The following is a 12,826-nucleotide window of genomic DNA, read 5'->3' on the forward strand; positions in this document are numbered from 1 at the left end:
CTCTCTCTCTCTCACACACACACACACACACACACACACTACCACATCTCCATTCTAAAACACGTCACGTTCCAAATCAAAAGACGACATTCTATTTTCTTACGTCACTATTCTTGGTTTACGGTACCATTCGGCGGCTTTGCTACGAGTATGGCATAGTCTTGGTTTGCCGAGACCTTGCACCGTTCTATCAGACTGCCTGGCTGGCTGTTGCACCGCGAATTCCTCCCACCGCCAAGTCGTTTTTTTGTGGTTTATTTCGCATTTAGGTCCCAGGTAACATTATGAAGTTTTAATACGATCAATCGGACCTATTATCAAGTTAGTGTATCAACTTTTGAACGAACTGCGCCCAGTAGTTTCCCAGCAATAAGCTGTTAAGTCGAGACACACAGACAGACAGACAGACAGACACACAATTAAAGTCTGCTGGACCCTTGTACTAGCGTACTCGGGGATAATATTTTGTAATGGTAATAATAATGTCTTGTAAAATGTGTTAGGGGAGTAAAATATTCGTACGAAATTTTTACTCGGGAGTACACCTGTCGTGGGGAGTAATTTACTCGTGCTATGGGGGAGTAATTTTTTCGTGAAGGGGACGAAATTTTTACTCGGGAGTACACCTGTCGTTGGGAGTAATTTTCTCGTGTTAGGGGGGAGTAATATTTTTGTAAGGGGAGTAACATTTTCACCGTACGAAATCTTTACTCGGGAGTAAACAATTCGTGGGAGTAATTTTCTCGTGTTACACCGGTGCGACAGCCTGCTTGAGCCTGTTGTTATGTCGCCGGTGTGACGTTTTCATCTTTCGCCGTGTTAATATTTCGCTTCTCGGCCTCGTTGATCATACACTCTACACTGAACAAAAAAACACCCTTCGATAGTACTGATGAACGACCTTGTGTACCTTACATTCATGGGGCCAAATTTGTCCAACCAATTTGTTTTATTTAACTTAGAAATTTGATTCATCCTAAAATGTTTTCCTTCTTACTCAAGGGACGTAACCACTCCGTACACGTTTTCGAAGAATTGCGATTTTGGGGGTGAAATCTATTACATTTTACCACCAATTAGTCTTCACATGCAAGAAACTGACATGCTTTTTGTCCATAAATAATTTCACTTCTTAATTTTACCAGGAAACAACATTTCAGTCTTGAGTATATGTCGAGGGGGAAATATGTACACAGGCAAAAGATGAAATCGTGACACCGGGGCAGATGTTGCCCGTCACTCACATTACTGCCGGCAAAACCAAAGCCTGTACATTCTATACTGTGTCAGTTACGGCCGCAGTTGTCTCATGCCTGTAAGGGCCCCGTCACACAGCGGCTACGTCCTTACCACGACCATGCCGAGTCACTCCGATCTGACGAAAAGTTATCAAATCGGGGCATATCGCCGTCAAAATCCAGAGCGTGGCCAATCGTGGGCCAAAGTGGGAGGATTTCCATGCGCGTGGTTTGGTCGGGGTGGGATCTGCTAGACTGATCGGGAAGCTGCACTTATTTTGAACTGCGCAAAACAAGCGTACGGACGGGTCGTGGTGCAGTACAGTCTTAATGTACTGTAGTTTTTTTTATATTTGCCATGTGCTGGATTTTGACGGCGATTATACCCCACCTTCGAAGATGAATGGACCTGATGGTGGTTTTATCACGACCACAGAGATCTCACCACGATGCTACCACGCTGCTTGTACGATAATTGCGTTCCCGCTTGTTGCCATTTAAGCGAAGGGAGAGCGTGCAGCTTTGCCGACCCCACCCCGGCCGATCAAACCACGCTCACAGTGGAGATCCTCCCACATTTGGCCCACCGGATTGGCCACGCTCTCGGACAATTTTACAACGTAGTAGAAGCGGCGTCTGTGTGTGACTATGTTAGCCTACATTGTCCGTGCGTGGTCTGTTTGTAGCTTTCTGCCTTGTCAGTGTCTGTCTCTCTCTCTCTCTCTCTCTCTCTCTCTCTCTCTCTCATTTACTCATGCATATGTATTCAGTATTGTTTTCACTACGTTACATATACGACGCTTAATATTTGTGTATAATATGTAATGTGTAAATATTCATATGTTGTTGTTTTTCTCTACCTTTTTTTCTACATGAATCTCCGTGTAAATATGTGATTAGATTAGTCCCCTCTCTGGGCGAGGGCTGGTTGAAAAAAAAGCTCGTTGTATTGCTTATGCCACAACCCTCGAAAAATAACATTTGATTTGATTTGATTTGATTTGATTTGATCTCTCTCTCTCTCTCTCTCTCTCTCTCTCTCTCTCTCTCTCTCTCTCTCTTTCTTTGATTTGATTTGATCTCTCTCTCTCTCTCTCTCTCTCTTTCTTTGACTGTTTGATTTGATTTGATCTCTCTCTCTCTCTCGTCTCTCTCTCTCTCTCTCTCTCTCTCTCTCTCTCTCTCTCTCTCTCTCTCTTAATCTGACTACGTCCTGTCAATGAAACACCTAAGTCTTGAGAGTTATCAATATCAGTGAGTGCCAGTATCCCATCATGCCGGTTACTTATCAAATCAAGCCAAGTCAAATAAAGATTTTCCGTTAATTAACTCCTTGGCGGTCAATGTACACTTAAAACGCCTGTACAATTGAATGAATAACGGAAACTTAACACAGATTTGAGAAACAATTCACGTAAAAAATACAATTATTGACGCCGGAAAAAGTGTGTGTATGAACATGTTCATCTTCGTACAAGTACAATATGAAAAAACAACAAGTAGGAAGCAACAACAACAACAACAACAACAACAACAACAACAACAAAGGGCAAGTATTGAAACAAATTGTCACAAGATTTGCACAGCTTTCTCTGCAACATTTCCAACTTCATGTTATCCGCAATTACGAAGGTTATCTATTCGCGCTCCGTCCATTACTGTGCGTTTTTTTCTTCAAGCTTTTCTTCAGTCTAGTCGCAGTTTTCAATTTATTTTCTACACATCATTCAAATGTCTGCTACACATAAGAGGACATAGGTGATTGCAGTCTTATGCCGCTGCGTTTAGAAAGTTTGACTGTAACAATTCCCCCCTGCCATTTCACGGCTGATTCCGGGGAATAACTAGGATACTAACTTAAACATTAGAAATATTTGTATATCTTATTTACAAAATTTAAAAATAGAGAGGTCTACTGCCACTAGGATGGTTCGCTCTTTTTATGTTTGTATTTACTTGCACAAAATTTCAACCGAAAGTAAACTCAAGGCTGGTGAAACTGTGATTGTGCGTGACATTGAAACTTTGATTCTACCTGATTCTACCGTCTGATAAATGGCATTCTTTTAGCACTGTTCTGTAGACCTGTTCATATGGAACACATGTGATCGTTTGAGCATCAGTCTAGCAGCGACTCTGAGTAAAATACCTCAGTGAGCAGCGAACATGGTTTTCCAAACATAACAACAAGTGGTACCCCTGCGCTATCGCGACTCAGAATAAAACCTTTTTCACACACAGTTGCCTCCCTTCGTCGTGATACCAAGCCACCGCGAGATGGCGTTACATGCGCTAGACCTAAATATTCGTCCGCGGTGTCAAAATATAGGTCTTAGAGAAAGTTGATGCCTGTAAGGGAAATGCAAGGTGTATTGAAACAAACAACTTAAAATTAATGTCATACGATATTAAAGGGAACATGTTGATATGAATTAGTTGTTCTTCTTTCAAGATGCTTTCGCAGCGCAGCTGGAACGCCTCATTATCTTCCTTATTTGGGAAATTATAATGCATGCGCGCGCACCTCTGGCGTCTCGTCCTCGTCCCCGCCATCTTAGCAGTTCGTAGTCCTTTGTTTGCGTTGGCCGAGCGTGAGACGGTAATGTTTGCTCTGTTTGATGGCTTTTTTGTGTGTGTAAAGTTGTTGCATGTTTTGTAAGGTTGAGGCTTATTTCTTGTGAGGTTAAGGAAGTACTTTTATCACTTCTGATCGTGAATTCATGCTACATTTGTGTCATTTAGCTGCTTTCCTGAGATATAGGCCTTGACTTGCACCGGTCGCCTTTGGCTAGCGCGGCACGATTACACCAGAAAATGTCCCTGATCGCATGTTGCGCTAATTAAAATGGGGCTGTTTCGAAACGAGCTACCTAGCCACACTACGGTATGGTCTAATATTTGTAGATGAAATGCTAGGTCGTTCAGATTGCATCTCGGCAAAAACACTCATTGTAACTGTAACTTGTAAGTATGCGTCGCCGTTTTCCTGGTCCCCTTGTCCGATCGAGCGAAGGGCGCGTAGGCAGGTTGCAGAACTGTGAATTACCCAAGGACATTCGATTCAGGGATGTTGCTACAACTTCATACCTGTAAGACAAATGTCCTCAGCTCTTCATCAGCAATAGGGCATTTGACCGCTTTCACAAATTAAAAAATTTGAAGTAGGTCATCTTGTTTGCAAAACATAGTTTTCCTCCAAAATCATGTGCGTACACACTTCAAGTTAACCCACAGACATATATCATATTTATCCTACATACGTGAGACACCCGTGAGATAATAATCGTTCAAATCACACGTGTGTATATCATGTAAATGAGGTCATGTCAAGCAAGTCTGGCAGGGACCTGTTTTTCCACTGCTTATGATGCCAAAGTTACCGAGACAAACGTCATAGAAAAAAAATTGCCCTCGATGAATTTTTAGAACTAACAGGTCACGCCACACTTTCAGAGTAACGTTTCTTTGCTTTGACGTAATAGATTGCAGGAGTCTTTAGAAGAGATCGAGGTTCTAAAACAAGTGTCTTCAATTTAACTGCCTCGACTGCAGGACATTTTCAGTAAAATACACGTAAGTACAGTATGTAAGATAAACAGAATACCACATGGCTTGCTGTGTCATACCAGATTTACACTCGCTGCTTTTTTAAATAGTGAACAGCTCGCTTTCGCTCGCAATTCAATATTTAAAAAAAAAAAACCTCGTGTAAATCTGGTACGACACAACAAGCCATGTACAGTATTCTCTATAAGCTTATATACAGAACATTTGTACACATATTGTTTCAGTAATGTAGTTTCAAATAGGACAGGTGTGTGTGTTCGGAAGGTGAAAGGAAAGCGGACTTAGTGTAACTGAGTGTATTCGATTGACTAAAACACGCATCAGTGAGAGTGTTCTTGTTTTGATTTCAGCCATCTATACATGCGTTTGTTTGCCTTTAAATCTTTACAATGAACGTCGAATGTCGAGAGTAATATAAATTCCAGTAGAGTAAAAATTATATAAAATAAAATAAAATCATATATTCAGTAATTCACTTCGAGAGTTATCTCCGCGAGAGAGAACATTTGAATTTAAACTATTTTAAAGAGAGAGATAAAAAGAGGAAGAAGGGGATCCCTTAATTATAGAGGGTCGCGGGAGGGGGGCTGGGTTAACTTCCTTTTTTTACATTTAGTCAAGTTTTGACTAAATGTTTTAACATAGAGGGGGGAATCGAGACGAGGGTCGTGGTGTGTGTAGAGCGATTCAGACTAAACTACTGGACCGGTCTTTATGAAATTTGACAGAGTTCCTGGGTATGATATCCTCAGACGTTTTTTTCATTTTTTTGATAAATGTCTGATGACGTCATATCCGGCTTTTCGTGAAAGTTGAGGCGGCACTGTCACGCTCTCATTTTTCAACCAAATTGGTTGAAATTTTGGTCAAGTAATCTCCGACGAAGCCCGGACTTTGGTATTGCATTTCGGCTTGGTGGCTTAAAAATTAATTAATGACTTTGGTCATTAAAAATCTGAAAATTGTAAAAAAAAAATTATAAAACGATCCAAATTTACGTTCATCTTATTCTCCATCATTTTCTGATTCCAAAAACATATAAATATGTTATATTTGGATTAAAAACAAGCTCTGAAAATTAAATATATAAAAATTATTATCAAAATTAAATTTTCGGAATAAAAAAACCACTTTCATCTTATTCCTTGTCGGTTCCTGATTCCAAAAACATATAGATATGATATGTTTGGATTGAAAACACGCTCAGAAAGTTAAAACGAAGAGAGGTACAGAAAAGCGTGCTATCCTTCTCAGCGCAACGAATACCCCGCTCTTCTTGTCAATTCCACTGGCACTGCCTTTGCCACGGGCGGTGGAGTGACGATGCTACGAGTATACGGTCTTGCTGCGTTGCGTTGCGTTCAGTTTCATTCTGTGAGTTCGACAGCTACTTGACTAAATGTTGTATTTTCGCCTTACGCGACTTGGTTTAGTCAAGTTTTGACTAAATGTTTCATAGAGGGGGGAATCGAGACGAGGGTCGTGGTGTATGTGTGTGTGTCTGTGTGTGTGTGTAGAGCGATTCAGACTAAACTACTGGACCGATCTTTATGAAATTTGACAGAGTTCCTGGGTATGATATCCTCAGACGTTTTTTTCATTTTTTTGATAAATGTCTTTGATGACGTCATATCCGGCTTTTCGTGAAAGTTGAGGCGGCACTGTCACGCTCTCATTTTTCAACCAAATTGGTTGAAATTTTGGTCAAGTAATCTCCGACGAAGCCCGGACTTCGGTATTGCATTTCAGCTTGGTGGCTTAAAAATTAATTAATGACTTTGGTCATTAAAAATCTGAAAATTGTAAAAAAAAATTTATAAAACGATCCAAATTTACGTTCATCTTATTCTCCATCATTTTCTGATTCCAAAAACATATAAATATGTTATATTTGGATTAAAAACAAGCTCTGAAAATTAAAAATATAAAAATTATGATCAAAATTAAATTTTCGAAATAAATTTAAAAACACTTTCATCTTATTCCTTGTCGGTTCCTGATTCCAAAAACATATAGATATGATATGTTTGGATTGAAAACACGCTCAGAAAGTTAAAACGAAGAGAGGTACAGAAAAGCGTGCTATCCTTCTCAGCGCAACTACTACCCCGCTCTTCTTGTCAATTTCACTGCCTTTGCCATGAGCGGTGGACTGACGATGCTACGAGTATACGGTCTTGCTGCGTTGCATTGCGTTCAGTTTCATTCTGTGAGTTCGACAGCTACTTGACTAAATGTTGTATTTTCGCCTTACGCGACTTGTTTTAAATTTCGGTGTTTTGAAGTGTGAAGAAATAGCCGTTAAAAAAAAAAAAAATGATTTCGTCAGTCCGGTAAGAACTCCGCAATCACGGTTACTTTGTCTTCTGTTACCAAATCACAAAAGGAGAGACAAAGACATTTTATACAAATACTTAAAAACTGATGATTTCCAAATGACAGCAAGATTCACTCTACTAAGTTTTCCAGACCGTACCAGTTTATTTTTAGGGTTCTTTAAAAAAAAAAATTAAAAAAAAGCATGTTCATGAGGCAGACAATATTTAATTTCTGTATGACGTGGATGATTTGTAAGTCAAAATGTTTTAAACGTCCTTTAGGCCCCCCCCAAAAAGTTGTATGTTTCTGGTAACATGGCTACAAAAAAAATAGGGTAGGTAGGTAGGGTTTTTTGTTTTTTGGTCAGGGTAGAAAATAACTATTCAGTGACGCAAAGAGACTGGACTTAATATACAAAAAGACAACACATTACAAAACAAATGAGACGAAAGGGATGCAGGGTTATCCCCCTTGTGTCTGCTGTCTGTTACTTTCGTTTTGGCGCTTTTTTTTAAATCTTTTTTTTTTTACAAATGCAATAAAAAAAAAAAATCAAGGGTCGGTGGGGAAAAACTAGGTAGGGTCGGGTGACCAGAAACATACAACTTTTTTTGTGTGCCTTATCTATACTTGATGTATTTCACATGACATGAGCTTACTGTGGTATAGGAAACGCATCTATTGGTCTTATTTAGCAAATACAGTGTATACAGAAAAAGATTCTTGCAACAGTTACCCGACCAGCCTTATTTTATGCTCAAAGCCCAAACTCTTTAACTGTCTACAAGCAAAACATTTAACAGAAAAGAAGCTTTGCAGGTTTACAGTGATCGCGCTAGGTATTTTTCAAACCGGTATGACGTCATGAGCTGGCTACAAGGCTCTCACGAAAATCCGTAAGCTTGCCAAGGCAACCAGTAAAAGACAAACAATGACTTACAATACATTAAATCAATGTCAGTGATATGCCGACGTTCCCCCCCCCTCAAAGCAACTGTCGCACAACTTGACAGTGACACATCAGCAGCCGCTGTGCGAGAGAGAGAGAGACTTCCGAAATAAAATAGGAAAGCAAATAGTAATCACGCAACTGGAAGACTTACTCACTAGTTACTTACTGTTACAGTTTCACTTTCGCCTAGTCTTTGTTGTCAAAAGGTTTTCACGCGCAGAGCCAACAGCATTTCTATGACTTAGCGATTTTGAATTATCTTCGAGAGATGAATGTTGAAAATTTCGACAACCTCTTGTGTAACCATTTTTGGGATGTGTTTTTTTGCAATCTTCACAAAACATGAGAAAGTTCTCCCCCTCTGTCCGCAACCACAGAAACTCTTTGCACCATTTTTGACTCACATGCGAAGCAAAAGTGAGTCTATGCCGTCCGGAAAACTTTAACGTTGGATATTTCTTGGACACTATTCAGTCTATCAGTACCAAATTTGGCAAGATGGTGTATGATGACAAGGCCCCAAAAAACGTACATAGCATCTTGACCTTGCTTCAAGGTCAAGGTCGCAGGGGCCATAAATGTTGTCTAAAAAACAGCTATTTTTCACATTTTCTCTGAAGTTTTTAAGATTGAATACCTCACCTATATATGATATATAGGGCAAAGTAAGCCCCATCTTTTGATACCAGTTTGGTTTACCTTGCTTCAAGGTCAAGGTCACAGGAGCTCTTCAAAGTTGGATTGTATACATATTTTGAAGTGACCTTGACCCTGAACTGTGGAAGATAACTGTTTCAAACTTAAAAATTATGTGGGGCACATGTTATGCTTTCATCATGAGACGCATTTGGTCACATATGATCAAGGTCAAGGTCACTTTGACCCTTATGAAATGTGACAAAATAAGGTAGTGAACCACTAAAAGTGACCATATCTCATGGTAGAAAGAGCCAATAAGCACCATTGTACTTCCTATGTCTTGAATTAACAGCTTTGTGTTGGATGACCTTGACCTTGGCAGTTCTTAGTGTATGATGTCATTGCTAGGTTTAGTTATTTGACCTTGACCCTGAAGGTCAAGGTCATGTCAAGGTCAAGCATGTGAGTCGTATGGGCTTTGCCCTTCTTGTTCCTGAAATCGTTTGACAGTGGAAGATGCCGATGTTGGTTTCTTTGCCGCCGCTTGAGACTCGGGCTCTGCAGATGTACTAGGCCGTGAAGTACTTTCAGTTCCTTCATTCAAAGGCCTTTTCTCACCTCTTGGGGGTAGAAAAGACAGTAAAGATCGTTGCTTCTTCATCGCAATCGACTCGCCTCACAATAATCAGCTGTATGTAGACAAAGATCTAAGCTGGTGTGAGTACGTGATTTCCCGGTATGTTGCTATGTCGGCTATAGTTAGACGCGGTCCCTTATAACATAAACTGAAAGATTTTACGACGGACCGGGAACTGAAAGAAATGGCGCGAAAAGTATGATGTCTGATTTTTGACATGTTTGACACCTTGACATCAAGTGTCGTCAATGAAGACATAATCGCAACATTGTAGCGCTGTCACAACAAGCCATCCAAATCTCTCTCTCTCTCTCTCTCCCTCGTACTGACAAACGATTTTTGTAATTAGGCCCAAAAAAAAAAATAGTCTGTTTACGGTAACCCGACCGACCCTATTTTTTTCGCGCGACCCTAGACTTTTTTTGGCATTTGGCCCAAAAAAAAATTTTTTAGATTAAAAAAAATCTTTTCTTTTTTTGTGCAAAATAATGTAAAAATATGGTTTTTTGGAGAAAAAAAAAAAACAAATCCCGACCTACCGACCCTATTTTTTTGGCCTATGTTACCGTAAACAGACCTATTTTTTTGTTTGTTGGCCTTACTACTTTTTTTTTTACCGGTCAAACCAAATAACAATCGGTACGTCTGACCGACATCCACTTTTTTTTCCGGTATTGGCGAATCTTAACCGGTAAAATACCGGAAATTACCGGTAAACGCTATCCCTGCTTACACCTGGATGTTCAAGAAAGCCTCAAGAAGAGAGATTTATTGTGTGATTTGACATCGCTCTGTGGCATAGGTTGTGTGGGAGTAATTCAATCTACCTTCTTATTATGTTGCCTTTCATCGCCAAACCCCCCCCCAGCCATTCTCTAGACCAAGTATTCATTATTTCCTTATTTATTTGCAGATGTCATACCTGAACCTATACTGAAGCTGGCAGCATGGATCCAGAGTCTTCAACCAAGTTCATAGGGTCTTTGACCAAATTCCTTCAGTCATTGTGTAACGGCTATGTGGAATTTGAAGATGGCGTTGAACTGATTGGTCACATATACCTCAGTGTAGACACAGGGAAGAGGGGAAGGAAAATTGACTACATTCTCAATGAGAAGGTTTGCAAAAGTGACAATTCAGTGACATTCATCAGCAATAGCTTTCATGCTCAGCCAGACTCAAAAGGGAAAGCAGCATCTGGTAAGGAGGGTGATAGCAAGAAAGATGATGGAGAGACTTCAGACTCAGATTCAGTGGTTAAGAGTACCAATGTTGGAACCCTTCCTCATCGAACTTCACAGGGTTCGCGTTCACTTCCCTCTCCAAACCAACAACGAAGCAGTGTGCAGGCTGGTACAAAAAGACCTGGGTCCCCTCTAAAGGCACCTACACCCCCTCAGAGACGTGCTCCCACACCACCATCACAGAGGCGCATGCAATCATCAGCAGCCAAGGGACCATCAGGAAGTCCAGCATCCAAAACGGTACCATCATCGCCCTCATCATCCAGCCAAGACAACATTCCCTCGCCATCACCATTGAGAAAGAGAAGTGAGACTAGTCAGCCACCCAGTAATCAATCTGAAAATGCGGGTGCTGACAACGATACTGATCATTTGATGCCTCCAAATATTGTGCCAATCAACCCCACTCCAGACCTTGCCAGCTTTCTTGGTTCTCTTACTGGAGATAACCACAGCTCAAGGGATCAGAGGAGCCCACTCCGTGATACAAAACCAGACACTGACGTTACTTTCATCAAAGAAGAGTTTATGTCTGAGCCCTCCAGTTGTGCTCAGGCAGGCAGCAGCGGACAGCATTCAGGTAATGTCACCATTGTGAAAGATTTAACCCGTTCATGATTTTAGTGTGCATTCAAGTTTTTTGTTATTGCTTTTCCTAATCCTATGCCCACAATGAACTGTAAATGGGAAATAATCTACTTTACTAGTGCACTTTGACAAGTGACAGGTACACCTGTTCTTGAAAGAATCATGCTTTTCTTGACATACCATTTTAAGTGTTGTATTTTTTTTATGTCCTGTTATCACATTTACACTCAAGTAGATTATTTGTCTTTGCACAGTGCATTCTTTCAACTGGTTCATGTTTTTATGCAGGTCGCTCAGGTGACGACGGTTCTGGTCTGTATCCTGTGATGTTACACCAAAACACCTCAGTCTTTCCAAGTACCAGTGCTGGTTACCCCCCTGGTGGTTTCTCCGGTGGTGCATCTGCTACAGCCACGTCCCAACAACCAGCTTTCCCAGGCAGCTCTACCTCATCAGACCTCTTCAACCCCGTCCCAGGCACATCACAGGATGGCACCGACCCATCAGGTGGGTGTCCCTTCTCTAACTTAAAATATCACTCGTCCACACAGAGAAGCAGGTCCATGTGTCATGGAGAGAGTCCAAATCAAAAGTATATGTCCAACTGACCTATTCCCTCTTAGTCTGGAAACAATGCTGAATGAACCTCAGACCTTTTTTTGGACCTGACAGATTACTTGGGTTTCAAAACATGCAAGTCGTTCATCTCTAAAAACAAGGCTACCTTCAGATCATGGATTTATTTATCGAAGTTAAAGAGGCAGAAGTAAGGTGACACATGAATTCTTCTGAACGTTGAGTTTTTCTGTACAAACATTTTCTCTTGCTTTAACTGAAGTTATTTTTACCTCAGTTCTTCTAAAATGTCTTTAGGGTTTAATGCAGGCTTTCTCTCAAGTTGCACACCCAATATGAAGCCCTATTTTATGTCAGTACTATTTTGGGGGGGGGGGGGGGGGGGGGAGGTAATTCTGGGTGTACCTGAATGATAGTAAAGATACAGAACCTAACGTGTTCAGGGGCAAGTTCTTTTTGTGTGTAAAGAGTACAGTAGGCACTAAATCCACAACCACCCTTAGCCATTTTTTAAACCTAGTCAAATTTTCTTGTGTAAAGTGTACCTGGGATGGGAGCGGCTTCATTTAAAGCTGTAATTGTCATTGAACAGGTTTCCCCAAGACTTGTAGATACAGAGTCTCTGAAAGACTTAATGCAGAAAGTGAAACACCCCTAGCCCTGATAATTACATGGGTGGGAGTCCAAAATGTTGCCAGGACTGAACATTTTGGAAGGCCGGGGTACAGGCGCCGCTAAGGCTGCTGGGGGGTCTAGGGGGGCAGCGCACCCCAGCCGAAAATGAATTTTAGGGAGGGTTTAGGTGGCCTCTCTTGACTTGTAAATTTTAGAACAAACAAGCTTTTTGGAGATGCATAATACATGTATATACATCTTGTAAACTTGAAGGTTTTTGTAACTGACCAGCTGAAAATTAATTTTAGCATTTCACGAGGGGGCTATTTGAACCTCTGCTGGCTTTAAAACTGATAACAGAAAACAAACAAAATCAAAAACCTCTATACTTTAAGATGTTTGGTTGTATCACTCTTGCTATGGGGTCTACAAAAAAATTTCAAGAAGGGTT

At 40.7% G+C, this 12,826-nt stretch overlaps 1 protein-coding gene across 5 annotated transcripts in view; it reads left to right on the top strand.

The window, feature by feature from the left end:
* The first annotated feature begins 3,702 nt into the window (after positions 1–3,702).
* Positions 3,703–12,826, top strand: part of LOC138981684 (uncharacterized) — a 166,071-nt gene continuing 156,947 nt past the window's right edge. For 3 of the 5 annotated variants that reach the window (XM_070354689.1, XM_070354688.1, XM_070354686.1), the window contains exons 1-3: positions 3,704–3,837; positions 10,266–11,176; positions 11,473–11,691. In XM_070354689.1, coding sequence (XP_070210790.1) covers positions 10,300–11,176; positions 11,473–11,691 — 1,096 coding nt within the window. In that variant the 5' untranslated portion in view covers positions 3,704–3,837; positions 10,266–10,299. Of the gene's footprint in view, positions 3,838–10,265; positions 11,177–11,472; positions 11,692–12,826 lie in introns of all 5 variants that reach the window. The other 2 variants (XR_011460690.1, XM_070354685.1) reach the window with 1 other exon arrangement.

The sequence above is a fragment of the Littorina saxatilis genome, linkage group LG12, assembly GCF_037325665.1.
Source record: "Littorina saxatilis isolate snail1 linkage group LG12, US_GU_Lsax_2.0, whole genome shotgun sequence".
Classification (NCBI taxonomy): domain Eukaryota; kingdom Metazoa; phylum Mollusca; class Gastropoda; order Littorinimorpha; family Littorinidae; genus Littorina; species Littorina saxatilis.